The sequence below is a fragment of the Gobius niger genome, assembly GCF_951799975.1.
Source record: "Gobius niger genome assembly, chromosome: 23".
NCBI classification, from domain to species: domain Eukaryota; kingdom Metazoa; phylum Chordata; class Actinopteri; order Gobiiformes; family Gobiidae; genus Gobius; species Gobius niger.
Window position 1 is genome coordinate 1130363 of NC_136874.1, and position 25949 is coordinate 1156311.

The following is a 25949-nucleotide window of genomic DNA, read 5'->3' on the forward strand; positions in this document are numbered from 1 at the left end:
CACAGCTGAACTTTTGGACTTCATTAACAATATTTGCTCCTCTAACTAATTTAACTAACTAACTAACCCTCTGTGCGCTTTCTTTCCACTAACCTCTGACCTCTGCGTCTCCACTTCCTGTCAGAAACTTCCTGGGGGCTCAACTCCGACGGTAAGACTTTCACAATAAAAGTCTTCATTTCAACCTTTTCAACTCGCTCCGTCTCTGTCTTTGAACGTAAACCTGTAGCGGATTATTCACTGAGCGATAATGGATTTGTTTCTGCCTCAGGGCGAGTGCGGACGGTCCGGACCAGCTCTGGCTCTGACAGCAGGGGGCGCTGCCGAGGCAAGCCCAACTCACAGTCACAGCGTAAGACATTTCAGCTTTTATCACAGAAATGCAGGTGTTTTATGGGAGGGACGCTCGACAGTGAGGCTTAGAGCGCCCTCTACTGGCTGCAGGGGGATTACAAATGATGACAATAAGATACAAGCTTTCATTTTCAGATCAGTTTTAACTTTTGATTCTCTGACGTGTTGTGTTCTCTCAGCTGGCAGCAGGTCTGGTTCTCCCGGGCGCTTACTGGGCTCCACTTACGCCAGAGTCCAGAGGAGCACCATCTCCTCCGCCTCCTCCACCTCCATGCAGCACGCGAGCGAGCAGACCCCAGGGAGAGGCCACCGCAGTCAGGGCTGCAGCCGCGAGACCAGCCCCTCCAGGAGCGCCGGAGGTGAGGAGAGCCAAAGCATCGTCTCACTCACAGGGCTTAAAGCTCCACTTCAGTTTTACCCAAATCTAAATGGTTACAACCTACAGGCCGGTGCAACAAAACTGATCTAAACTCATCTTTTTCCTTGCATTGTCACAACCTTTTGCAGCGTTTTTGTAACTTTTTCATTGCGTTTTTGTCACTATTTCGCTGCTGCTCGACATCTGAATGCTTAAGATCTCACACCTGGCTGCACCTCTTTGTATTTGGACAGGTGTATGTGCACTTCGGTACCGGACGCCGTGAAGTTCAGTTAGTTCAAAACAACTTTCTGTCAGATGGAAATGTCTTTAACCCCTGCACTAACTTTGTCTGTCGCTCTGAAGCCTAACTCTCTAACTCACTCTTGCTTCCTCTCTCCTTGTCTCCTTCCTCCTTGTCTCCTCGTCTCCTCCTCCTGGCGTCCCGTCGTCAGTGCGCAGTAAGATCCCTCGGCCCAGTCTGAGTCAGGGCTGCTCCCGGGAGAACAGCCGCGAGAGCAGCCGAGACACGAGTCCCACCACAGGCCTGTCCCCCAACAGTGAGTCAGCCCTGTTTGGAGAAGGAAACGGCTCCTACAGGCTCCTCACTTTACCATCTCAGGCTCCACACTTTACCGGCTCAAACTCCACACTTTACCGGCTCAGACTCCACATGTTACCAGCTCAGACTCCACACTTTACCGGCTCAGGCTCCACACTTTACCGGCTCAGACTCCACACTTTACCATCTCAGACTCCACACTTTACCATCTCAGACTCCACACTTTACCATCTCAGACTCCACACTTTACCGTCTCAGACTCCACACTTTACCGGCTCAGACTCCACACTTTACCGGCTCAGGCTCCACACTTTACCGGCTCAGGCTCCACACTTTACCGGCTCAGGCTCCACCACATCAGGAAGGATTATCACAAATCTAACGTCATGTTTTTCTGTTGCAGCGTCGCGGCGTGTTTCCCGTTCCACCAGTGCTTTGACCTCCACAGACGGATACGCAGGTGACAGATGGATTTACACATTTACATTAGTCTTTAGTCATTTCCATCGTCAGAAAGTGAATGAATCTTTGTTTTCAGAGCGGTATTCGCAGCAGGCTCGAATCTCCGCCTCCGTCAACGCCATGAGGATCCTGAACACGGGCACCGAGGTGGAGGCGGCGGTGGCGGACGCTCTGGTGAGGACCAGGATGTACAGATGCTCAGTTATAAAGAGCTGCTGTTCTTAATCCCTGTGTCTGTGTTTGCAGCTCCTGGGAGACTCCAGGACTAAGGTACGGCTGCTCCTCACACGTTCACAGATCCAACAGTGGAGCAGAACAAAAGATGATCAAATCCTCTGGGGCATAGATGACAGAAGGAGGAGTTTTTCCATCTTTTTCTTTTTTTTTTTCACTTCTTTCCCAATTTTTGGGCATTTTACCCCCAAATTTCAGCCCATATTTCCACCCCCCATTGCTTTCTACTTTTGTTTCCCATTTATTTCCCCATCCAACCCCCCCTTTTTTTCTCCCCCTTTCTCTTAAGTTTACCCCCCAGTGTTTCTTCTACATCCCTCCTTGAAAACACTTGACCCGTGAAAAGAAGTTAATGTAACTTCAAAGCTTCCTGTCTCTCCTCTGTCTCACCTCCTCTGTCTCTCCTCTGTCTGTCCTCTGTCTCACCTCCTCTGTCTCACCTCCTCTGTCTCACCTCCTCTGTCTCACCTCCTCTGTCTCTCCTCTGTCTCACCTCCTCTGTCTCTCCTCTGTCTCACCTCCTCTGTCTCTCCTCTGTCTGTCCTCTGTCTCACTTCTGTCTCACCTCCTCTGTCTCTCCTCTGTCTTACCTCCTCTGTCTCACCTCCTCTGTCTCACCTCTGTCTCACCTCCTCTGTCTCACCTCCTCTGTCTCACCTCTGTCTTACCTCCTCTGTCTCACCTCCTCTGTCTCACCTCCTCTGTCTCACCTCCTCTGTCTCACCTCTGTCTCACCTCCTCTGTCTCACCTCCTCTGTCTCACCTCCTCTGTCTCTCCCTTGTCTCACCTCTGTCTCACCTCTGTCTCTCCTCTGTCTCACCTCCTCTGTCTCGCCTCTTCTGTCTCACCTCCTCTGTCTCTCCTCCTCTGTCTCACCTCCTCTGTCTCGCCTCTTCTGTCTCACCTCCTCTGTCTCTCCTCCTCTGTCTCACCTCCTCTGTCTCACCTCCTCTGTCTCTCCTCTGTCTTACCTCCTCTGTCTCACCTCCTCTGTCTCACCTCTGTCTCACCTCCTCTGTCTCACCTCCTCTGTCTCACCTCTGTCTTACCTCCTCTGTCTCACCTCCTCTGTCTCACCTCCTCTGTCTCACCTCCTCTGTCTCACCTCTGTCTCACCTCCTCTGTCTCACCTCCTCTGTCTCACCTCTGTCTCTCCCTTGTCTCACCTCTGTCTCACCTCTGTCTCACCTCCTCTGTCTCACCTCCTCTGTCTCACCTCTGTCTCTCCCTTGTCTCACCTCTGTCTCACCTCTGTCTCTCCTCTGTCTCACCTCTGTCTCACCTCCTCTGTCTCACCTCCTCTGTGTCTCCTCTGTCTGTCCTCTGTCTCACCTCCTCTGTCTCTCCTCTGTCTCTCCCTTGTCTCACCTCTGTCTCACCTCTGTCTCACCTCTGTCTCACCTCTGTCTCACCTCCTCTGTCTCACCTCCTCTGTCTCTCCTCTGTCTCTCCCTTGTCTCACCTCTGTCTCACCTCTGTCTCACCTCTGTCTCACCTCTGTCTCACCTCCTCTGTCTCACCTCCTCTGTCTCACCTCTGTCTCTCCCTTGTCTCACCTCTGTCTCACCTCTGTCTCTCCTCTGTCTCACCTCTGTCTCACCTCCTCTGTCTCACCTCCTCTGTGTCTCCTCTGTCTGTCCTCTGTCTCACCTCCTCTGTCTCACCTCTGTCTCTCCCTTGTCTCACCTCTGTCTCACCTCTGTCTCACCTCTGTCTCACCTCTGTCTCACCTCCTCTGTCTCACCTCCTCTGTGTCTCCTCTGTCTGTCCTCTGTCTCACCTCCTCTGTCTGTCCTCTGTCTCGCCTCCTCTGTCTCACCTCCTCTGTGTCTCCTCTGTCTGTCCTCTGTCTCACCTCCTCTGTCTGTCCTCTGTCTCGCCTCCTCTGTCTCACCTCCTCTGTGTCTCCTCTGTCTCTCCTCTGTCTCACCTCCTCTGTCCCTCCTCTCAGACCCGGCCGGTGCGGCGCAGGTTTGACTCCCCGGGCCTGGGACACTCGGACGACGAGGGGAACAGCGACGCGTCCAGCGCCTGCTCCGACCGCTCCTACAGCTCACGTAACGGCTCCGCGCATCACTTCCTGCGCCAGAGCGACGACTTCCTGCGGCAGACCGAGGACGTGGCGGACATTTTGAACCGCTGTGCGAGCGCCAACTGGACGGAGAGGAAGGAGGGGCTTCAGGGACTGCAACTGCTGCTGCACCACAACAGGATCCTCAGGTTTTCACTTTGAATACGTTTATTCCAAAACCAGATCCAAAAAAAACCGTCTGAGCAAATCTTTGGAAGTAATATGTCACAGAATAAAACATTACACCCGGCTTTTTAAAGGTTCATTTTCTTTTTTTTTTTATCTTGTTTGAATTCCGTCTCCTGCTGTGCTGAGGTTGTTCCTGTGTTTCAGCCGCGTGGAGCTGAAGAGACTGTGTGAGATCTTCACTCGGATGTTCGCAGACCCTCACAGTAAGGTACGTGTCCTTTCTTCTTCTTCCCGTGTAAACGTGTAAACGATATAAAAGTGTGAATCCTCTGCATGTGCACAGACTAACTCTCCGCTCTGACACTCACATGTTTCTCTGTCCTTCCGCATGGCCTTCCTCCTGCTGCCGACTCACGCAGAGAGTAAGTGTTTCATCCACTGTCTTACATTTGAATCTTTGTGGTATTTGACCTGCAGTCTAGAGCTGAGTAATAAACTCCCAAAGAGCCTCATGTTGCTTGGTTTGTTTTAAAAATCGTCTCCACTTTTGGACGCCTTCATGAGACTGTTGTGAGCGAAGGTTTGGCCCAGTTCTCAGTCTGATAATAACCAGGCTGTGTGTGTGGGTCAGGTGTTCAGCATGTTCCTGGAGACGCTGGTGGACTTCATCGCGCTGCACAGAGACGACCTTCACGACTGGCTCTTCGTGCTCCTCACGCAGCTCCTGAAGAAGATGGGAGCCGACCTGCTGGGCTCCGTCCAGGCCAAGGTCCAGAGGGCGCTGGAGGTCACCAGGTCTGGACGCCTCACATATACTTTCTTAAACACAAATGACATCAGTGACATGTCTCTTGTCTCTTTTGCAGAGAGTCGTTCCCGTGCGAGCTGCAGTTCAACATCCTGATGCGCTTCATCGTGGACCAGACGCAGACGCCGAGCCTGAAGGTGAAGGTGGCCATCCTGAAGTACATCCAGGGCCTGGCGGCGCTCATGGACCCCTCGGACTTCAGCAACAGCAGCGAGACCAGGCTGGCCGTGTCCCGCATCATCACGTGGACCACGGAGCCGCGCAGCGCCGACGTACGCAAGGTAATCCAGAACTAAAGCATGTTAGTGCGGGGAGGGGGGTCATGGGAGTAAATTTACCCAGTTTTTCCTCATATCCAGATGTTGGGTTACAAACGAGTCACGGCGAAACGCTGCAAGTGAGACAAATGAACGTAGAGAGATGTTTAGGCAGAATGTTTTCACTGGCAGCGTCTCGACGATAAAGTGTGAGGAGAAGCGTAAAGTGATTGATGTGACATTTTGTGGACCGCAGTTCTATAACACTTGGTCTGGGGAGGAGCACCGGCCGAGCATCGTGTCCTCTCTGCCAGGAGAGGGCAACCTGGAGCAGAGGTGCAAACAGGTACAGCAGAATAAACCGAGGGATAACTTCACCTCCCTGACTCTGGACTAACTGCAGCTCTCTCTTCTAACCCGGGATAACTTCACCTCCCTGACTCTGGACTAACCTGCAGCTCTCTCTTCTAACCGGGATAACTTCACCTCCCTGACTCTGGACTAACCTGCAGCTCTCTCTTCTAACCCGGGATAACTTCACCTCCCTGACTCTGGACTAACCTGCAGCTCTCTCTTCTAACCCGGGATAACTTCACTTCCCTGACTCTGGACTAACCTGCAGCTCTCTCTTCTCACCCGGGATAACTTCACCTCCCTGACTCTGGACTAACCTGCAGCTCTCACTTCTAACCCGGGATAACTTCACCTCCCTGACTCTGGACTAACCTGCAGCTCTCTCTTCTAACCCGGGATAACTTCACCTCCCTGACTCTGGACTAACCTGCAGCTCTCTCTTCTAACCCGGGATAACTTCACCTCCCTGACTCTGGACTAACCTGCAGCTCTCTCTTCTAACCCGGGATAACTTCACCTCCCTGACTCTGGACTAACCTGCAGCTCTCTCTTCTAACCCGGGATAACTTCACCTCCCTGACTCTGGACTAACCTGCAGCTCTCTCTTCTAACCCGGGATAACTTCACCTCCCTGACTCTGGACTAACCTGCAGCTCTCTCTTCTAACCCGGGATAACTTCACCTCCCTGACTCTGGACTAACCTGCAGCTCTCTCTTCTAACCCGGGATAACTTCACCTCCCTGACTCTGGACTAACCTGCAGCTCTCTCTTCTAACCCGGGATAACTTCACCTCCCTGACTCCGGACTAACCTGCAGCTCTCTCTTCTAACCCGGGATAACTTCACCTCTCTGGGCGATATATCGTCTGCAAGATAAAATGGCTGTTTGGAAGATCTGCAAATTTGCAATATTGAGTTTATCTACAATGTCAAGAAATGGGGGTGAATATTACGGAAAAAATAGAAATAATGAGGAAAAAATTGTGTGAGTGTTTCTTTCTTCCCATTTTGTCGTCTGTTCAGGGCAATTATTTTTCGGAGCAACAAATGTATGTAAATTCAGATGTTTCATCATCGTTATCGAGAAAGTCCCAAAAAACATTGAAACATGATTTTTTCTTTGTCGATATCGCTCAGCTCTACCAACATTCATCTGTCAAACGTCTTCTTCACTTTCCTAACACATTTGTAACATCATGCCTTTAATCTGAAGACACTCCTCCTCAGCTCTGCTCTGACCTCACCTCCTCCTCCTCAGCTCTGCTCTGACCTCACCTCCTCCTCCTCAGCTGTGCTCTGACCTCACCTCCTCCTCCTCAGGTCTAAACCGTGTTTTGTCTCGTCTCCACAGGCGGCGCAGGTCGTGCTGATCGCGCTGTTCGAGCTCAACACGCCTGAGTTCTCCATGTTACTGGGAGCTCTGCCCAAAACCTTTCAGGACGGCACCACCAAACTGCTGCACCACCACCTGAGGAGCAGCAGCGCCACCACGGGGATCCCACCGGTACTGCACTCACACAGTAACAGGACAATAAGGCCTTTAATGTCCACACGGAGCAGGGGATTTAGAAAACCTAAAGGTTTTGTTGCTCCTTTAACAGTACCCAGCTCTGTTTGTGATACTCTGCTCTGTGTGGACACGGCCTAAAGCTTTTCTAACGCCTGAGTCTCTGAACTTTCCTCTGGTTTGTGGCTGTGCAGACGTCCAGCTCCTCAGGACGAGCTCCTCTGCAGAGACCTGGGAGCAGAGGGAGTCCGCTCCTGTCCCCCACCAACCACTCACACAAGTACAGCAGCTTTATATTCATATTTATACTTCTGCTCTGGCTCTTACTCTGCTCCTGTTTGTGTCCAGTGTGACGTTTGAGTCTGACCCCGAGAACCTGAACTGTGACGAAGCGTACGGCTCCAAGAGTCCAGACGACGACAACAGACGGGAGCCCAGCAGGGACACAGCGGTGAGGAGGGCACTTCTATTATTCACTCTCTGGCTCTCAGCTCTTCAGACTGGCACTAGATCTAAATTCCCTCCTGCAGTTCTCTCAGGGCGGGTCATGGGACGCCTCTCTTCCACCTCGCGCTCTGATCGGTCCACGCTTCAAAGACTACAACCCCCAGAACTACAGCGACGGCTCCTCCCCCGACCGCAGCCACGAGGGCGAGGAGGGTGAGTCACCGCCGCTTTAAGTCTCATTTAAGGCTGAGTTAAGTCTCATTTAAGTCTGAGTTAAGTCTGAGTTAAGTCTGATTTAAGTCTGAGTGAAGTCTGATTTAAGTCTGATTTAAGTCTGAGTCAAGTCTGAGTTAAGTCTGAGTTAAGTCTGATTTAAGTCTGATTTAAGTCTGATTTAAGTCTCATTTAAGTCTGAGTAAAGTCTGAGTTAAGTCTGAGTTATGTCTGAGTGAAGTCTGAGTGAAGTCTGCTGTGCCGCGTTAAACCTGGTGTTTTCAGGTCAGAAAGACGACGCTGGAGAAAACCGGCTCCCGAGTCCTAAAGGATTCCCAGGTACCACCACAGATCATGAAACCCCCCCTGCTGTTTGTGCGTCATGTGAACGTGATGTTGTGTTTGTGTCAGCGTCGCCGTCGGAGCAGCTGGAGCTGGTGGGGGGTCTGCTGAAGACTCTGGCCCAGGCCGAGGCCGGAGAGCGGGGCCTGGAGCACAGGAGGAGCAGCCTCCTGGAGCTGCTGAAGGTCTGCAGAGAAGAGAACTGTGCCGTGTGGGAGGAGCACTTCAAGACCACACTGCTGCTGCTGCTGGAGACGCTCGGGCACAATGAGGTACTAATACTACTACTATAACTATTACTACAACTACTACTACCACTATAGCCACTGCTGCTGCTGCTGCTGGAGACGCTCGGGCACAATGAGGTACTAATATAACTACTATAACTATTACTACAACTACTACTACCACTATAGCCACTGCTGCTGCTGCTGCTGGAGACGCTCGGGCACAATGAGGTACTAATATAACTACTATAACTACTACAACTACTACTACTACTACTGCTGCTGGAGACGCTCGGGCACAATGAGGTACTAATACTACTACTATAACTATTACTACAACTACTACTACCACTATAGCCACTGCTGCTGCTGCTGCTGGAGACGCTCGGGCACAATGAGGTACTAATACTACTACTATAACTATTACTACAACTACTACTACTGCTGCTGCTGGAGACCCTGGGACATAACGAGGTACTAATACTACTATAACTACAACTACTACTATTATAGCTACTGCTGCTGTTATCTCTGTGTTGCAGCCGTCTGTCAGAGCCCTGTCTCTGCTGTAGTTAGTAGTATTAGTAGTATTTGTAGTATTTGAAGTATCTCTGTCCGCAGCCGTCCGTCAGAGCCCTGTCTCTGCTGGAGTTAGTAGTATTATTAGTATTTGTAGTATTTGAAGTGTCTCTGTCTGCAGCCGTCCGTCAGAGCCCTGTCTCTGCTGTAGTTAGTAGTATTAGTAGTATTTGTAGTATTTGAAGTATCTCTGTCCGCAGCCGTCCGTCAGAGCCCTGTCTCTGCTGTAGTTAGTAGTATTAGTAGTATTTGTAGTATTTGAAGTATCTCTGTCCGCAGCCGTCCGTCAGAGCCCTGTCTCTGCTGTAGTTAGTAGTATTAGTAGTATTTGTAGTATTTGAAGTATCTCTGTCCGCAGCCGTCCGTCAGAGCCCTGTCTCTGCTGTAGTTAGTAGTATTATTAGTATTTGTAGTATTTGAAGTATCTCTGTCCACAGCTGTCCGTCAGAGCCCTGTCTCTGCTGTAGTTAGTAGTATTAGTAGTATTTGTAGTATTTGAAGTATCTCTGTCCACAGCCGTCCGTCAGAGCCCTGTCTCTGCTGTAGTTAGTAGTATTATTAGTATTTGTAGTATTTGAAGTATCTCTGTCCGCAGCCGTCCGTCAGAGCCCTGTCTCTGCTGTAGTTAGTAGTATTATTAGTATTTGTAGTATTTGAAGTATCTCTGTCCGCAGCCGTCCGTCAGAGCCCTGTCTCTGCTGTAGTTAGTAGTATTATTAGTATTTGTAGTATTTGAAGTATCTCTGTCCGCAGCCGTCCGTCAGAGCCCTGTCTCTGCTGGAGTTAGTAGTATTATTAGTATTTGTAGTATTTGAAGTATCTCTGTCCGCAGCTGTCCGTCAGAGCCCTGTCTCTGCTGTAGTTAGTAGTATTATTAGTATTTGTAGTATTTGAAGTATCTCTGTCCGCAGCCGTCCGTCAGAGCCCTGTCTCTGCTGTAGTTAGTAGTATTATTAGTATTTGTAGTATTTGAAGTATCTCTGTCCGCAGCCGTCCGTCAGAGCCCTGTCTCTGCTGTAGTTAGTAGTATTATTAGTATTTGTAGTATTTGAAGTATCTCTGTCCACAGCCGTCCGTCAGAACCCTGTCTCTGCTGTAGTTAGTAGTATTAGTAGTATTTGTAGTATTTGAAGTGTCTCTGTCCACAGCCGTCCGTCAGAGCCCTGTCTCTGCTGTAGTTAGTAGTATTAGTAGTATTTGTAGTATTTGAAGTGTCTCTGTCCACAGCCGTCCGTCAGAGCCCTGTCTCTGCTGTAGTTAGTAGTATTTATTTGTAGTATTTGTAGTATTTGAAGTATCTCTGTCCGCAGCCGTCCGTCAGAGCCCTGTCTCTGCTGTAGTTAGTAGTATTTGTAGTATTTGAAGTATCTCTGTCCACAGTCGTCCGTCAGAGCCCTGTCTCTGCTGTAGTTAGTAGTATTTATTAGTAGTATTTGTAGTATTGCTGGGTTGCAGGTGACATCACAGCGTTCTAAAGGCCTATACTATTATATAGAGGAAAAATTATTTTGTTTTTGAGGAAATTTTTGGTCTTGTACAGAGAGATCTTGGACCCAGTGACTGATATTAAAGATCATTTTTTAAATTCATATATTTTCTTTTTAGCTATGACTTGTGAAAGTGTAATGTTATTAATAGGAAAAACTGGCTCTTGCCCCCCGCTGGGTCCGATGACATCATCACATTCTAGAACCTGCAACCCAGCAATTTGAAGTGTCTCTGTCCGCAGCCGTCCGTCAGAGCCCTGTCTCTGCTGTAGTTAGTAGTATTTATTAGTAGTATTTGTAGTATTTGAAGTATCTCTGTCCACAGTCGTCCGTCAGAGCCCTGTCTCTGCTGTAGTTAGTAGTATTTATTTGTAGTATTTGTAGTATTTGAAGTGTCTCTGTCCACAGCCGTCCGTCAGAGCCCTGTCTCTGCTGTAGTTAGTAGTATTTATTTGTAGTATTTGTAGTATTTGAAGTATCTCTGTCCACAGCCGTCCGTCAGAGCCCTGTCTCTGCGCGTCATGAAGGAGCTGCTGAGGAACCAGCCGCTGCGTTTCAACAACTACACGGAGCTGACCGTCATGAAGACGCTGGAGGCCCACAAGGACTCGCACAAAGAGGTCAGATGCCCTTCCTCAGTTTGGAATGTGAAAGACTTCATGAGGACTTTCATCTTTGTTGCTGAGGGTTTGGTTCTTCTGTGGCAGGTGGTCCGCGCTGCAGAGGAGGCGGCCTGTACTCTGGCCTCGTCCCTCGTCCCGGAGCAGTGTCTGAAGGTCCTGTGTCCCATCGTCCAAACGGCCGACTTCCCCGTCAACATGGCCGCCATCAAGATGCAGACGAGAGCCGTGGACCGAACGAACCGCGAGACGCTACTGCTGCTACTGCCAGACCTCATACCAGGACTACTGCAGGTACTACTACTGCTACTGCTACTGCCAGACCTCATACCAGGACTACTGCAGGTACTACTACTGCTACTGCTACTGCCAGACCTCATACCGGGACTACTGCAGGTACTACTACTACTGCTGCTACTGCCAGACCTCATACCAGGACTACTGCAGGTACTACTACTACTGCTGCTACTGCCAGACCTCATACCAGGACTACTGCAGGTACTACTACTACTGCTGCTACTGCCAGACCTCATACCAGGACTACTGCAGGTACTACTGCTACTGCTGCTACTGCCAGACCTCATACCAGGACTACTGCAGGTACTACTACTACTGCTGCTACTGCCAGACCTCATACCAGGACTACTGCAGGTACTACTACTGCTACTGCTACTGCCAGACCTCATACCAGGACTACTGCAGGTACTACTACTACTGCTGCTACTGCCAGACCTCATACCAGGACTACTGCAGGTACTACTACTACTACTGCTGCTACTGCCAGACCTCATACCGGGACTACTGCAGGTACTGCTACTGCTACTGCCAGACCTCATACCGGGACTACTGCAGGTACTACTACTACTACTGCTACTGCTGCTACTGCCAGACCTCATACCGGGACTACTCCAGGTACTACTGCTACTACTGCTACTGCCAGACCTCATACCAGGACTACTGCAGGTACTACTACTACTGCTGCTACTGCCAGACCTCATACCAGGACTACTGCACGTACTACTACTGCTACTGCTACTGCCAGACCTCATACCAGGACTACTGCAGGTACTACTGCTACTACTGCTACTGCCAGACCTCATACCAGGACTACTGCACGTACTACTACTACTACTGCTACTGCCAGACCTCATACCAGGACTACTGCAGGTACTACTACTACTGCTGCTACTGCCAGACCTCATACCGGGACTACTCCAGGTACTACTACTGCTACTGCTACTGCCAGACCTCATACCGGGACTACTCCAGGTACTACTACTGCTACTGCTACTGCCAGACCTCATACCGGGACTACTCCAGGTACTGCTACTGCTACTGCTACTGCCAGACCTCATACCGGGACTACTCCAGGTACTACTACTACTGCTGCTACTGCCAGACCTTATACCAGGACTACTGCAGGTACTACTACTGCTACTGCTACTGCCAGACCTCATACCAGGACTACTGCAGGTACTACTACTACTGCTGCTACTGCCAGACCTCATACCAGGACTACTGCAGGTACTACTACTACTGCTGCTACTGCCAGACCTCATACCAGGACTACTGCAGGTACTACTACTACTACTGCTGCTACTGCCAGACCTCATACCGGGACTACTGCAGGTACTGCTACTGCTACTGCCAGACCTCATACCGGGACTACTGCAGGTACTACTACTACTACTGCTACTGCTGCTACTGCCAGACCTCATACCGGGACTACTCCAGGTACTACTGCTACTACTGCTACTGCCAGACCTCATACCAGGACTACTGCAGGTACTACTACTACTGCTGCTACTGCCAGACCTCATACCAGGACTACTGCACGTACTACTACTGCTACTGCTACTGCCAGACCTCATACCAGGACTACTGCAGGTACTACTGCTACTACTGCTACTGCCAGACCTCATACCAGGACTACTGCACGTACTACTACTACTACTGCTACTGCCAGACCTCATACCAGGACTACTGCAGGTACTACTACTACTGCTGCTACTGCCAGACCTCATACCGGGACTACTCCAGGTACTACTACTGCTACTGCTACTGCCAGACCTCATACCGGGACTACTCCAGGTACTACTACTGCTACTGCTACTGCCAGACCTCATACCGGGACTACTCCAGGTACTGCTACTGCTACTGCTACTGCCAGACCTCATACCGGGACTACTCCAGGTACTACTACTACTGCTGCTACTGCCAGACCTTATACCAGGACTACTGCAGGTACTACTACTGCTACTGCTACTGCCAGACCTCATACCAGGACTACTGCAGGTACTACTACTACTGCTGCTACTGCCAGACCTCATACCAGGACTACTGCAGGTACTACTACTACTGCTGCTACTGCCAGACCTCATACCAGGACTACTGCAGGTACTACTACTACTGCTGCTACTGCCAGACCTCATACCGGGACTACTGCAGGTACTACTACTACTGCTGCTACTGCCAGACCTCATACCGGGACTACTGCAGGTACTACTACTGCTACTGCTACTGCCAGACCTCATACTGGGACTACTGCAGGTACTACTACTACTGCTGCTACTGCCAGACCTCATACCAGGACTACTGCAGGTACTACTACTACTGCTGCTATTGCCAGACCTCATACCGGGACTACTGCAGGTACTAATACTGCTGCTGCTGCTACTGCCAGACCTCATACCGGGACTACTGCAGGTACTACTACTACAACAGCATTTGGCTAAAGTTTGTATTTTTGTTTTGTTTGTGTGCAGGGCTATGATAACACGGAGAGCAGTGTGAGGAAGGCCAGTGTGTTCTGTTTAGTGGCCGTTTACTCTGTGATCGGAGAAGATCTCAAGCCTTTCCTGTCCCAGCTCACAGGCAGCAAGGTAACAGACCTACTCATGGGTTTCACTGTTTATACTGACCCAGACCCCTGTCCAGCTCACAGGCAGCAAGGTAACAGACCTACTCATGGGTTTCACTGTTTATACTGACCCAAACCCCTGTCCCAGCTCACAGGCAGCAAGGTAACACACGTTTATACTGACCCAAACCCCTGTCCAGCTCACAGGCAGCAAGGTAACACACCTACTCATGGGTTTCACCGTTTATACTGACCCAAACCCCTGTCCAGCTCACAGGCAGCAAGGTAACAAACCTACTCATGAGTTTCACCGTTTATACTGACCCAGACCCCTGTCCAGCTCACAGGCAGCAGGTGAAACATATGAACAGATCAAACTAGAATATACTGAATAAAATGTCGAGGTTGGTTAGAGGAGCAAATGTTCAGACTGAACCGTGTCCTCTGCTTCTTTACCGGCTGCTCCACAAACACGAGGGACAGATCCAGGTTTGATCCTCCTCCTGATGTTCACAGATAGTGATGCTTCTCTAGTTAATATCCTCAGTAGAATCCTCCTTTAATCCCAAACTAAAGAGAACAGTGATATTCGTTTCCCTCCTCCTCGTCTCAGGCGTAGCTTTGCTGATGTTTGTGGAGTTTCTTCTGTTCAATAACGTGATCTGTCTCTGATTGTGTTTCCACAGATGAAGCTGTTGAACTTGTACATAAAACGAGCACAAACCTCGGCCAGTAACAGCAGCTCCTCCTCCGACATCTCCTCCTACTGAACACTCTATACTCCTACGACAAATACTACTACTACTACTACTACTACTACCACTACTCCTACCACACACTACTGCTCCAAACATGGCGCCTGCAGGAACCTTAAAACGTGAAAGAAGGTGATCTCGCTCGATATCGGGCCTCTTAACCTCCGCCATAACCAAGTACGTTTTCTCCACTTTGGCTTGACCCAAATCTAAAAAGCATCTTGGAAGAAAAAGGTCAAAATGACAGAAGAGCAACAAAAAAAGTGATGAAAAATGGCAGCAAAAAAGTGATGATGAGGGTGATGATGATCAGTTTTGTAGGCCTATAGTCGAGAAACGTTTAGATTTGGGTAAACACTGCAAAAAGTGGATTCTAAGCAAGTAAAAAATGTCTTATTTTTTCCCTAAAAAGTAATAATGTCTCACTGAGTAAAGTTTTCTTGAGAAAAAAAATCTTATTTTAGGAAAAAAATCTAGCCATTTCTTGTTCAGATACATTTGCTAAAAAACATGCTAATGTGTGTGTTTTTTCACTAAAAACATGTACAATAGGTGAATCCTCCAGCAGGTGATTCTGACCATCAGCCTGGCTCCACATCATTGGGCACACCTAAAATTAGTATTTATTAGGAACATTTTGCTCAAAAATGGGTATTATTTAGAACATTTTACTCAAATCAAGCAACATTTAAGTAAAATACCCCACAATTTTTCACTAAATAAGAATGTTTTCCTTAAATTACTCCATTTTCTGAGAACATTTTGCTTAATTCTAGCTATTTATTTGCTTAAATTTCTTGCAAATAAATAGTGTTTTATGGATAAGAAAAATATTCTAGAAATAAGAATTCTTAGCAAGAAAAAAATGCTTACCCCATTGGCAGAATTGTTATCCTTAAAACAAGACAAAACGTCTTATTTTAAGATTTTTTCCCTTGTTTTTAGTAGGGTACTTTTTGCAGTGAAGTCAGAGAGAAAGGTCGGGGTTAGAGGTTTTAAACGAGCAGAACATGGTGTGGGTTTTTAAACAAAAATATACTGATCCCTGTGTGTCCTGCAGGTGCCAGAACCACTACTGCAATACACACTACTGCAATACACACTACTGCTGCAAGTACTACTACAAATACTACTGTAACTACCACTGATTATATTCATGTCAGCACCACTACGACCGAGACGTCCACTACAGCTTTTCTTCTTCCTTTTATTTTGAAAACACTACTCTATTTATTTAACCACGCCCTTTTCTCTACTTTTATTTTGAAAGGTCATTGTTTTACTGTGCGCAGGGAAATGTTTAAATGCAGTCGTCGTTCGGGAGAGACTTTTCAAATCGTTTTAATCGTTTTCTTCTTTGTCGGGAAAAGTGTTTTTTAAAACCACAACAGCACAAACAGAAGAGTTCAATCTGTGGCCGGGAATATGAAGTCAGAGGCATTTTGGCTTAAAAGAGACTAAAACTGTATGAAAGCTACAGGACGTTTACATTCAGTTACTTTATCGTTAGAGGCAGGCGATATATATCGTCTACAAGATAATATCGAAATTTACAATATCGAGAAGAGGTGGGGAATATAGTGAAGAAATTGGGAAAGAAATAGGAAAAAGTTTGAGGAAAGTGGGGGGGGAAATGGGGGGGAAAAAATTGAAAAATATGGAGAAATTGGGGGGAAATGTTTGAGGAAAAAGTGGGAAGAAATAAAAGAAAAATTTGGGAAAAATTGTAAAATTTGTGGAAAAATAAGAACAAATTTGGGAAAAAGGTTTTTTTTTTTTACAATTTTGGAATAAAAATGGCAGTAATGTGTGGAAAAAGATGGGGAAAAATATGAAAAAGTTTGAGGAAAGTGGGGGAAAAAAATTAAAAATATGGAGAAATTGTGGGGAAATGTTTGAGGAAAAAGTGGGAAGAAATGAAAGAAAAATTTGGGAAAAATTGTAAAATTTGTGGAAAAATATTGAGAAAAGAAAAAAAAAATAGGGAACATTTGGGATAAATGGGGAAAGTAGAATAAGACATTGGGAAAATAGTGGTAAAAATAGTTTTAAAAAAATTGCCCAAAAATTAGCTTCATCATCATTATGGAGAAAGTCCCACAAGCACTGACATTCATTTCTGTCTCTAATAATCATGGAAAAGCCTAAACGTAAATAACACGTGGTCATAATGAACTGCAGGGAGAAGTGGCTTCTTTAACCACAGGATCAACGCACTTTTTTTTTCGTCCGAACTGAAGGATTCTGCAAAAACATGTACACTAGGAAGTATTAGGAAACCGCACACACTCCTTTGACGTCGTCTTCCTTTGAAAACTCCGGCGTGCGTTTCACTCATGTTGTATTTGCTTTGACACATCAGACGTTTCTCCTTCATAAATCCACTTTTTCAGAGCGAGGCGTTAGGTATTTATAATCATCCTGTAAGATACTGAAGAAAAGGCGCTGGACGTGTTTCTCAAATGTGAAGTTTTTGCCAAATTCAACAAAAATAAGCTGGAAATGTTTGAAAATGTGAATGTTGTTTCGTGGCCAATGATGGAGTGTTTCCGTGAGCTCCAGAACACGGCGACACGGAAGATAAAACCAGCACAAACAAACCGTATTGAACCTGAAGCTGATTGTAAAAGCTGTGAAACTAATTCCAATCGGACAATCCAAAACGGGAATGTGAATGTATCGCGTGAAGTGCCAGCATTTGAAGAGAAGCGGTTGTAAATATTAGCAATAACTCGTTTGTTTCCTGTTCGTTCTTCAGTGAAAGCTTCGGATTCGTGCCTTTGCTTTGAGTCTGAACCAGGGACTCGTCCTTTTTACCAGAAACGTGTCGTGAAGCCAGTAGTTTTAGACCAATCACTGATATTTGGTGGAATTCTGTGTAACTTTGATGATCTATAAATGAATGTAAAACACAAACGCTGCTAATGGATATTTAGGACGAGCGTCTCCGGCTTTTCTCTACCTTCAGAAAAGCCTCGTCTGGTGAATGTATAGAAGCTCTGGAGTCGCTGAAATAGGCTTTTTAAATTAAGACATAGATTCGTTCAGTTTAGTCGTTGTAGATCTAGTTTTCGTCCTGATTTGGGAACAGTTTTTTAACCCGAGTTTGACATATTTCAGCCGCACTTTAAAGTTACTTCCCAAACCTCCAGCTCTCGCCAAAACCTTCTCTTTGTATCTTTAAGATGTGCTTTAGGCGTAGTTAGGCCCTGGACCTGTCCCTGGTTCAGACGGATCCTCCTGGTCCGGACGGATCCTCCCGGTCCGGACGGATCCTCCCGGTCCGGACGGATCCTCCCGGTCCGGACGGATCCTCCCGGTCCGGACGGATCCTCCCGGTCCGGACGGATCCTCCCGGTTCAGACGGATCCTCCCGGTCCAGACGGATCCTCCCGGTCCGGACTGATCCTCCTGGTCCGGACGGATCCTCCTGATTCAGACGGATCCTCCTGGTCCAGACGGATCCTCCCGGTCCAGACGGATCCTCTTAGACGGATCCTCTTAGACGGATCCTCCCGGTTCGGACGGATCCTCTTAGACGGATCCTCTTAGACGGATCCTCCCGGTTCAGACGGATCCTCCCGGTCCAGACGGATCCTCCTGGTCCAGAAGGATCCTCCCGGTCCAGACGGATCCTCCCGGTCCAGAAGGATCCTCCCGGTTCAGACGGATCCTCCCTGTCCAGACGGATCCTCTTAGACGGATCCTCCTGGTCCTGGTCCAGACGGATCCTCGTGTCGCTCGTTGGCTCTCATATAAACTGCATGGCTCTGTCTTTTTCTATTTAAACTCTGTGTACATATTTATTATATCATTGTGTGTGCTGTTCTTAATAAACTGGAATCTACTGAGATCTGACTCTGGGGAGTTTCTTTCTTAGACTTTTCTTCTGGAGGTGAGTAGAGGAGCCAGAACATCACTTTAAAATCATTTTTACTCCAGCAGAAGGAAAAAGTCGAGGTCCAAATATAAGCTACAAAAGTGAAAGCTTCAGTTTTTACATAAATGGTGAGAAACATGAAACACTCGTACTTACAATGTCACATTAAGATTGTCCCGTTTCTTCCCTGCAGCGTCTCTGTAGGGCTATTGTGCATGTTTTAGGCTGATCATCTGGAGCAGTGTTCCTGAACATGTGAGTACTCCAGCCATTATTTGGGCCAGTACTTTTCCCCAGTCATTTATGTTTAATTGATATAAAAGGTTGAGTTGAAAGTCTGTGGTGTTATGCCCTCAGTGTCCAGCAGAGGGAGCTGTTACTCCGTGTGTCAGTGCAGCGTCAACATCATGAGAAAAGGTCAGAAATCACTTAAAAACCAGCATTGTTAGAGGATTAGGGTTTAATAAAGACCTTAATGTTGTGGTTTAGTCTGGCTTTAGTCCAGTTTTAGTCCGGTTTTAGTCCCAGTCCAGTGTTTGTGCTCCCCTTGACCTCCACGCGGCTCTTTCTCTCCGGCCGCACGGCGTTTAGTCCACATTAAGTCCCATTAAAGTCTGGTTACGGTCCCGGTCCAGGACTTGGCTCGTGTCCTGAGGTCGAGGGCCCGTCATCCATCATCACAAACCGCCTCTGAACGGCAGCAGATGGAGAGAGCGCCCCCTGGGACCGGACTGAAGCGTGACTGGAGCGGTATCTGTACTTTTACTGGAGTCACGAAACCGAGTACTTTGTAAATCCAGGATCGAGACATTTGGACGTTCCTGTGCTGGAGACATGACTCTGAGGATGGACTTCTGTAATCCTCCTCATCTGTGTTTCTGGGGACTTTCTAGAACAATAATGAAACCACATTTTTGCAGAAATATGCAAAAAACAGCTGTAAACATCTAGCTTTACATTTTTTTCCCCACTTCTATTCCACATTTCTTGACACTAGAGATAAACTCGATGTTGCACATTTGCATAATCCTCCAAACAGCATTTCCGATATGACCAAAAGTCACCACTGACGGCTTCACCTGGCCATTTCAGCACTCAAATTCCCTGAACTTGTTTATAAACAGACTTGTTGAACTCTCTTTACACCTCAGGTCTTTGTGACTGCACAGGTGAGATCAGACTATGGGCGTCGGCCGAGACTTTGCAGTGGGTGATGTGTTTGTCAGTGGGCGGAGCTGACGTATGGACGGAGGCTTGAGTGCGTCCGGGTCAGGAGTTGGAGCGTCCCAGGTGGGGAGGCCGGTGCTGACGTCCTGGAGCCAATGGTCCTAAAGTCCGGGCTCCGGCCAGAGCCAGCCCTCCTGGTGGAGCCCGTCCTGCAGTTGCTGGTGCCGGTTTACAATTCCAAAGAATGGGACAGATTTGTTTAAACCAGTGTTCATTTTGTCGACTTAAATATTTAGTCATAATTTTACTCAGTCATTTTTTTGCAGACTAAAACTAAAGTTAAAGTTTTTTATGACAGATATTTCCGTTGATTAAAATATGACTAAAAAAGAATGAAAAATCCTTCAAACAAGGGGAATGAGGGAGAAGCTTCATAACGAGGGCCATGAATAAACATGATTATATTAAATATTATAAACGAAAAGTTGACTAAATTTACATGCAATTCTAAAACTAGAAATTGAAGAAAATTATTTGGCTAAATCTTTACCAAAAGTGAATGACATTTTCATCAAAAGACCTTTTGTAAATCCCTCTGTCCTCAGCGTTTGGGTCATTACGGGTCAGTTTGGATTAGTCTGAACTAGTGTTTTGTAGAGGTGACGTCATGCTGTGAAGCTCCACTCGGGACCCGGTGGAGCAGAAGAAACCTGGCTGTCCTCTGATCCTCTGAAGCGGTGCAGCGCCTCCTGGGTTTGTCCCTGTTCCAGAGCGTGGTGTCCTGCACTGGTCTGCTCCTCCTTCCTCTTTCTCTTTCTCCTGCAGCTCCCTCTGCTCAGCATGGCCCAGTGGAGGAGAGTGGCCCCAATGGAGGAGAGTGGCCCCAGTGGAGGAGAGTGGCCCAGTGGAGGAGAGTGGCCCGGTGGAGGAGAGTGGCCCAAGTGGAGGAGAGTGGCCCAGTGGAGGAGAGTGGCTCAGTGGAGAGTGGCCCGGTGGAGGAGAGTGGCCCAAGTGGAGGAGAGTGGCCCCAGTGGAGGAGAGTGGCCCAGTGGAGGAGAGTGGCCCCAGTGGAGGAGAGTGGCCCAAGTGGAGGAGAGTGGCCCCAGTGGAGGAGAGTGGCCCCAGTGGAGGAGAGTGGCCCCAGTGGAGGAGAGTGGCCCAGTGGAGGAGAGTGGCCCCAGTGGAGGAGAGTGGCCCAGTGGAGGAGAGTGGCCCAGTGGAGGAGAGTGGCCCCAGTGGCCCAGTGGTGGAGAGTGGCCCAGTGGAGGAGAGTGGCCCAGTGGAGGAGAGTGGCCCAGTGGAGGAGAGTGGCCCCAGTGGAGGAGAGTGGCCCCAGTGGAGAGTGGCCCAGTGGAGGAGAGTGGCCCAGTGGAGGAGAGTGGCCCAAGTGGAGGAGAGTGGCCCAGTGGAGGAGAGTGGCCCCAGTGGAGGAGAGTGGCCCAGTGGAGGAGAGTGGCCCAAGTGGAGGAGAGTGGCCCAGTGGAGGAGAGTGGCCCCAGTGGAGGAGAGTGGCCCAGTGGAGGAGAGTGGCTCAGTGGAGAGTGGCCCAAGTGGAGGAGAGTGGCCCCAGTGGAGGAGAGTGACCCAGTGGAGGAGAGTGGCCCGGTGGAGAGTGGCCCAGTGGAGGAGAGTGGTCCAGTGGAGAGTGGCCCAGTGGAGGAGAGTGGCCCAGTGGAGGAGAGTGGCCCAGTGGAGGAGAGTGGCCCAGTGGAGGGTGGCCCAGTGGAGGAGAGTGGCCCCAGTGGAGGAGAGTGGCCCAGTGGAGGAGAGTGGCCCAGTGGAGGAGAGTGGCCCCAGTGGAGGAGAGTGGCCCCAGTGGAGGAGAGTGGCCCAGTGGAGGAGAGTGGCCCCAGTGGAGGAGAGTGACCCAGTGGAGGAGAGTGGCCCAGTGGAGGAGAGTGGCCCCAGTGGAGGAGAGTGGCCCCAGTGGAGGAGAGTGGCCCAGTGGAGGGTGGCCCAGTGGAGGGTGGCCCAGTGGAGGAGAGTGGCCCCAGTGGAGGAGAGTGGCCCCAGTGGAGGAGAGTGGCCCAGTGGAGGGTGGCCCAGTGGAGGGTGGCCCAGTGGAGGAGAGTGGCCCAGTGGAGGAGAGTGGCCCAGTGGAGGAGAGTGGCCCAGTGGAGGAGAGTGGCCCAGTGGAGGAGAGTGGCCCAGTGGAGGAGAGTGGCCCCAGTGGAGGAGAGTGGCCCCAGTGGAGGAGAGTGGCCCCAGTGGAGGAGAGTGCCCCAGTGGAGGAGAGTGGCCCAGTGGAGGAGAGTGGCCCCAGTGGAGGAGAGTGGCCCAGTGGAGGAGAGTGGCCCCAGTGGAGGAGAGTGGTCCAGTGGAGAGTGGCCCCAGTGGCCCAGTGGAGGAGAGTGGCCCAGTGGAGGAGAGTGGCCCCAGTGGAGGAGAGTGGCCCAGTGGAGGAGAGTGGCCCCAGTGGAGGAGAGTGGCCCAGTGGAGGAGAGTGGCCCAGTGGAGGAGAGGGGCCCAGTGGAGAGTGGCCCCAGTGGAGGGTGGCCCAGTGGAGAGTGGCCCCAGTGGAGGAGAGTGGCCCAGTGGAGGAGAGTGGCCCAGTGGAGGAGAGTGCCCCAGTGGAGGAGAGTGGCCCAGTGGAGGAGAGTGGCCCCAGTGGAGGAGAGTGGCCCCAGTGGAGGAGAGTGGCCCCAGTGGAGGAGAGTGGCCCCAGTGGAGGAGAGTGGCCCAGTGGAGGAGAGTGGCCCAGTGGAGGAGAGTGGCCCCAGTGGAGGAGAGTGGCCCAGTGGAGGAGAGTGGCCCAGTGGAGGAGAGTGGCCCAGTGAAGGAGAGTGGCCCAGTGGAGGAGAGTGGCCCCAGTGGTGGAGAGTGGCCCAGTGGAGGAGAGTGGCCCAGTGAAGGAGAGTGGCCCAGTGGAGGAGAGTGGCCCCAGTGGAGGAGAGTGGCCCAAGTGGAGGAGAGTGGCCCAGTGGAGGAGAGTGGCCCAGTGGAGGAGAGTGGCCCAGTGGAGGAGAGTGGCCCAGTGGAGGAGAGTGGCCCAGTGGAGGAGAGTGGCCCAGTGGAGGAGAGTGGCCCAGTGGAGGACAGTGGCCCCAGTGGAGGAGAGTGGCCCCAGTGGAGGAGAGTGGCCCAGTGGAGGAGAGTGGCCCCAGTGGAGGAGAGTGGCCCCAGTGGAGGAGAGTGGCCCAGTGGAGGAGAGTGGCCCCAGTGGAGGAGAGTGGCCCCAGTGGAGGAGAGTGGCCCCAGTGGAGGAGAGTGGCCCAGTGGAGGAGAGTGGCCCAGTGGAGGGTGGACCATGCTTCTCGGTGCAGGACCCTGGGCCGGCCCACTGTGGTGCGTTTGCAGGTCTCTTTATGGGGCAGTAAGTTGTGTGTATTAAACACAGTTTTTTTCCTGGCCTCAAATATATTTTTCTTCTCACTTTGAGCCTCTGGAGGAAAGTGGATTGAGTGAAATAATAGATATATTTTTGTTTGTTTAGGTTCAGAACAAAAGTAATAAAATCTTTTCTTTCCAGGTGGAGTTTCGTCAGAAGCGTGTGGAGCGGTTCTGAAGGTGCTTGTTTTTGGATGAATGATGTAAATGATGTAAAAGAACGAGGCGAACGCGCCTGAAGGATTTAAACACGTCAGAGTTTCATCAGAAAAACGTCTTTATCTTAACGAGATGCTGAAGTGACAGCCAGGATCTGCGGGCGACATCTGCGCCTTCCATTCCCCGGGAGTCACGTGACCTGAGGGGGTCACATGACCGCGGGGGGCCAAGGGCATCGTGGGTAACATGGCCCGTCAGCGGCGCATGCTAACGAGCTAACGCTAATTTAATTTACGCCAGTTTAGACGGAGTCCGGGAGGAACGAGGAGAACATCAATCATCGAGGAGCGGGAGGATGACAGGGGGGGAGAGGGGGAGGAAGAGGAGGAGGGAGAGAAGAGGAGGAGGGGTGGGAGGAAGAGGAAGAGGGGGAGAGAAGGAGAAGAGGAGGGAGAGAGAAGAGGAGGAGGGGTGGGAGGAAGAGGAAGAGGGGGAGAGAAGGAGAAGAGGAGGGAGAGAAGGGGAGGAAGGAGAGAGGAGAAGAGGAGGGTGAGAAGGAGAAGAGGAGGGGGAGGAAGAGGAGAAGAGGAGGGGGAGGAAGAGGAGGAGGGGAGAAGAAGAGGGAGGAAGAGCACACGTTTTTCTTTGAGCAGAAGAAAACTTTTTCCCAATCCGATGCTCTCAAAGTGCCTGGATCGGCTGTGGAGATCGATACTGAGTATCGGATCGAGACGTCCCTGTTTCAGCAAAGACACGCAGTGAAAGTGACGGGATCATTACGAACACTGACTACATTTTAGTCCCTCTTTAGTCCTGGTTTAGTCCCTCTTTAGTCCTGGTTAAGTCCCTCTTTAGTCCTGGTTTAGTCCCTCTTTATTCCTGTTTTAGTCCCTCTTTAGTCCTGGTTAAGTCCCTCTTTAGTCCTGGTTAAGTCCCTCTTTAGTCCTGGTTTAGTCCCTCTTTATTCCTGTTTTAGTCCCTCTTTAGTCCTGGTTAAGTCCCTCTTTAGTCCTGGTTAAGTCCCTCTTTAGTCCTGGTTTAGTCCTGGTTTAGTCCTGGTTTAGTCCCTCTTTATTCCTGGTTTAGTCCCTCTTTAGTCCTGGTTAAGTCCCTCTTTAGTCCTGGTTAAGTCCCTCTTTAGTCCTGGTTTAGTCCCTCTTTATTCCTGTTTTAGTCCCTCTTTAGTCCTGGTTAAGTCCCTCTTTAGTCCTGGTTAAGTCCCTCTTTAGTCCTGGTTTAGTCCCTCTTTATTCCTGGTTTAGTCCCTCTTTAGTCCTGGTTTAGTCCTGGTTTAGTCCCTCTTTAGTCCTGGTTTAGTCCCTCTTTAGTCCTGGTTTAGTCCCTCTTTATTCCTGGTTTAGTCCCTCTTTAGTCCTGGTTTAGTCCTGGTTTAGTCCTGGTTTAGTCCCTCTTTAGTCCTGGTTTAGTCCCTCTTTATTCCTGGTTTAGTCCCTCTTTAGTCCTGGTTTAGTCCCTCTTTAGTCCTGGTTTAGTCCCTCTTTAGTCCTGGTTTAGTCCTTCTTTAGTCCTGGTTTAGTCCCTCTTTATTCCTGGTTTAGTCCCTCTTTAGTCCTGGTTAAGTCCCTCTTTAGTCCTGGTTAAGTCCCTCTTTAGTCCTGGTTTAGTCCCTCTTTATTCCTGGTTTAGTCCCTCTTTAGTCCTGGTTTAGTCCTGGTTTAGTCCCTCTTTAGTCCTGGTTTAGTCCCTCTTTAGTCCTGGTTTAGTCCCTCTTTATTCCTGGTTTAGTCCCTCTTTAGTCCTGGTTTAGTCCTGGTTTAGTCCTGGTTTAGTCCCTCTTTAGTCCTGGTTTAGTCCCTCTTTAGTCCTGGTTTAGTCCTGGTTTAGTCCCTCTTTAGTCCTGGTTTAGTCCCTCTTTAGTCCTGGTTTAGTCCTGGTTTAGTCCTGGTTTAGTCCCTCTTTATTCCTGGTTTAGTCCCTCTTTAGTCCTGGTTTAGTCCTGGTTTAGTCCTGGTTTAGTCCCTCTTTAGTCCTGGTTTAGTCCCTCTTTAGTCCTGGTTTAGTGCCTCTGTAGTCCTGGTTTAGCCCCTCTTTAGTCCTGGTTTAGTCCCTCTTTAGTCCTGGTTTAGTCCTGGTTTAGTCCCTCTTTAGTCCTGGTTTAGTCCTGGTTTAGTCCTGGTTTAGTCCCTCTTTAGTCCTGGTTTAGTCCTGGTTTAGTCCCTCTTTAGTCCTGGTTTAGTCCTGGTTTAGTCCTGGTTTAGTCCCTCTTTAGTCCTGGTTTAGTCCCTCTTTAGTCCTGGTTTAGTCCTGGTTTAGTCCCTCTGTAGTCCTGGTTTAGCCCCTCTTTAGTCCTGGTTTAGTCCCTCTTTAGTCCTGGTTTAGTCCTGGTTTAGTCCCTCTGTAGTCCTGGTTTAGTCCTGGTTTAGTCCCTCTTTAGTCCTGGTTTAGTCCCTCTTTAGTCCTGGTTTAGTCCCTCTGTAGTCCTGGTTTAGCCCCTCTTTAGTCCTGGTTTAGTCCCTCTTTAGTCCTGGTTTAGTCCTGGTTTAGTCCCTCTGTAGTCCTGGTTTAGTCCCTCTTTAGTCCCTCTTTAATCCTGGTTTAGTCCCTCTTTAGTCCTGGTTTAGTCCCTCTTTAGTCCCTCTTTAATCCTGGTTTAGTCCCTCTTTAGTCCTGGTTTAGCCCCTCTGTAGTCCTGGTTGAGTCCCTCTTTAGTCCTGGTTTAGTCCCTCTTTAGTCCGTCCTGTTTCCGTGTTTAACACATTCCGCTCTCGTCGGGACCCGGGTCGTTCTGATCTGGATTCCAGCTCCTCGTGTGACTCTGGGGTCCCGC

The 25949-nt window shown here is 49.6% G+C and overlaps 1 protein-coding gene across 1 annotated transcript in view; it reads left to right on the top strand.

The window, feature by feature from the left end:
- The window catches only part of LOC306981884 (CLIP-associating protein 1-B-like), a 41589-nt gene extending 26929 nt beyond the window's left edge, over nt 1-14660 (top strand). The window contains exons 19-39 of the mRNA XM_079581614.1: nt 272-352; nt 534-713; nt 1168-1272; nt 1678-1734; nt 1813-1910; nt 1983-2006; nt 3923-4191; nt 4376-4439; nt 4803-4966; nt 5038-5260; nt 5493-5582; nt 6943-7095; nt 7293-7378; nt 7447-7549; nt 7629-7758; nt 8044-8097; nt 8170-8372; nt 10885-11013; nt 11101-11307; nt 13779-13895; nt 14560-14660. Of these exons, the coding sequence (XP_079437740.1) occupies nt 272-352; nt 534-713; nt 1168-1272; nt 1678-1734; nt 1813-1910; nt 1983-2006; nt 3923-4191; nt 4376-4439; nt 4803-4966; nt 5038-5260; nt 5493-5582; nt 6943-7095; nt 7293-7378; nt 7447-7549; nt 7629-7758; nt 8044-8097; nt 8170-8372; nt 10885-11013; nt 11101-11307; nt 13779-13895; nt 14560-14643 (2621 nt within the window). The 3' untranslated portion in view covers nt 14644-14660. The remainder of the gene's footprint in view (nt 1-271; nt 353-533; nt 714-1167; nt 1273-1677; nt 1735-1812; nt 1911-1982; nt 2007-3922; nt 4192-4375; nt 4440-4802; nt 4967-5037; nt 5261-5492; nt 5583-6942; nt 7096-7292; nt 7379-7446; nt 7550-7628; nt 7759-8043; nt 8098-8169; nt 8373-10884; nt 11014-11100; nt 11308-13778; nt 13896-14559) is intronic.
- The last annotated feature ends 11289 nt before the right edge of the window (nt 14661-25949 follow it).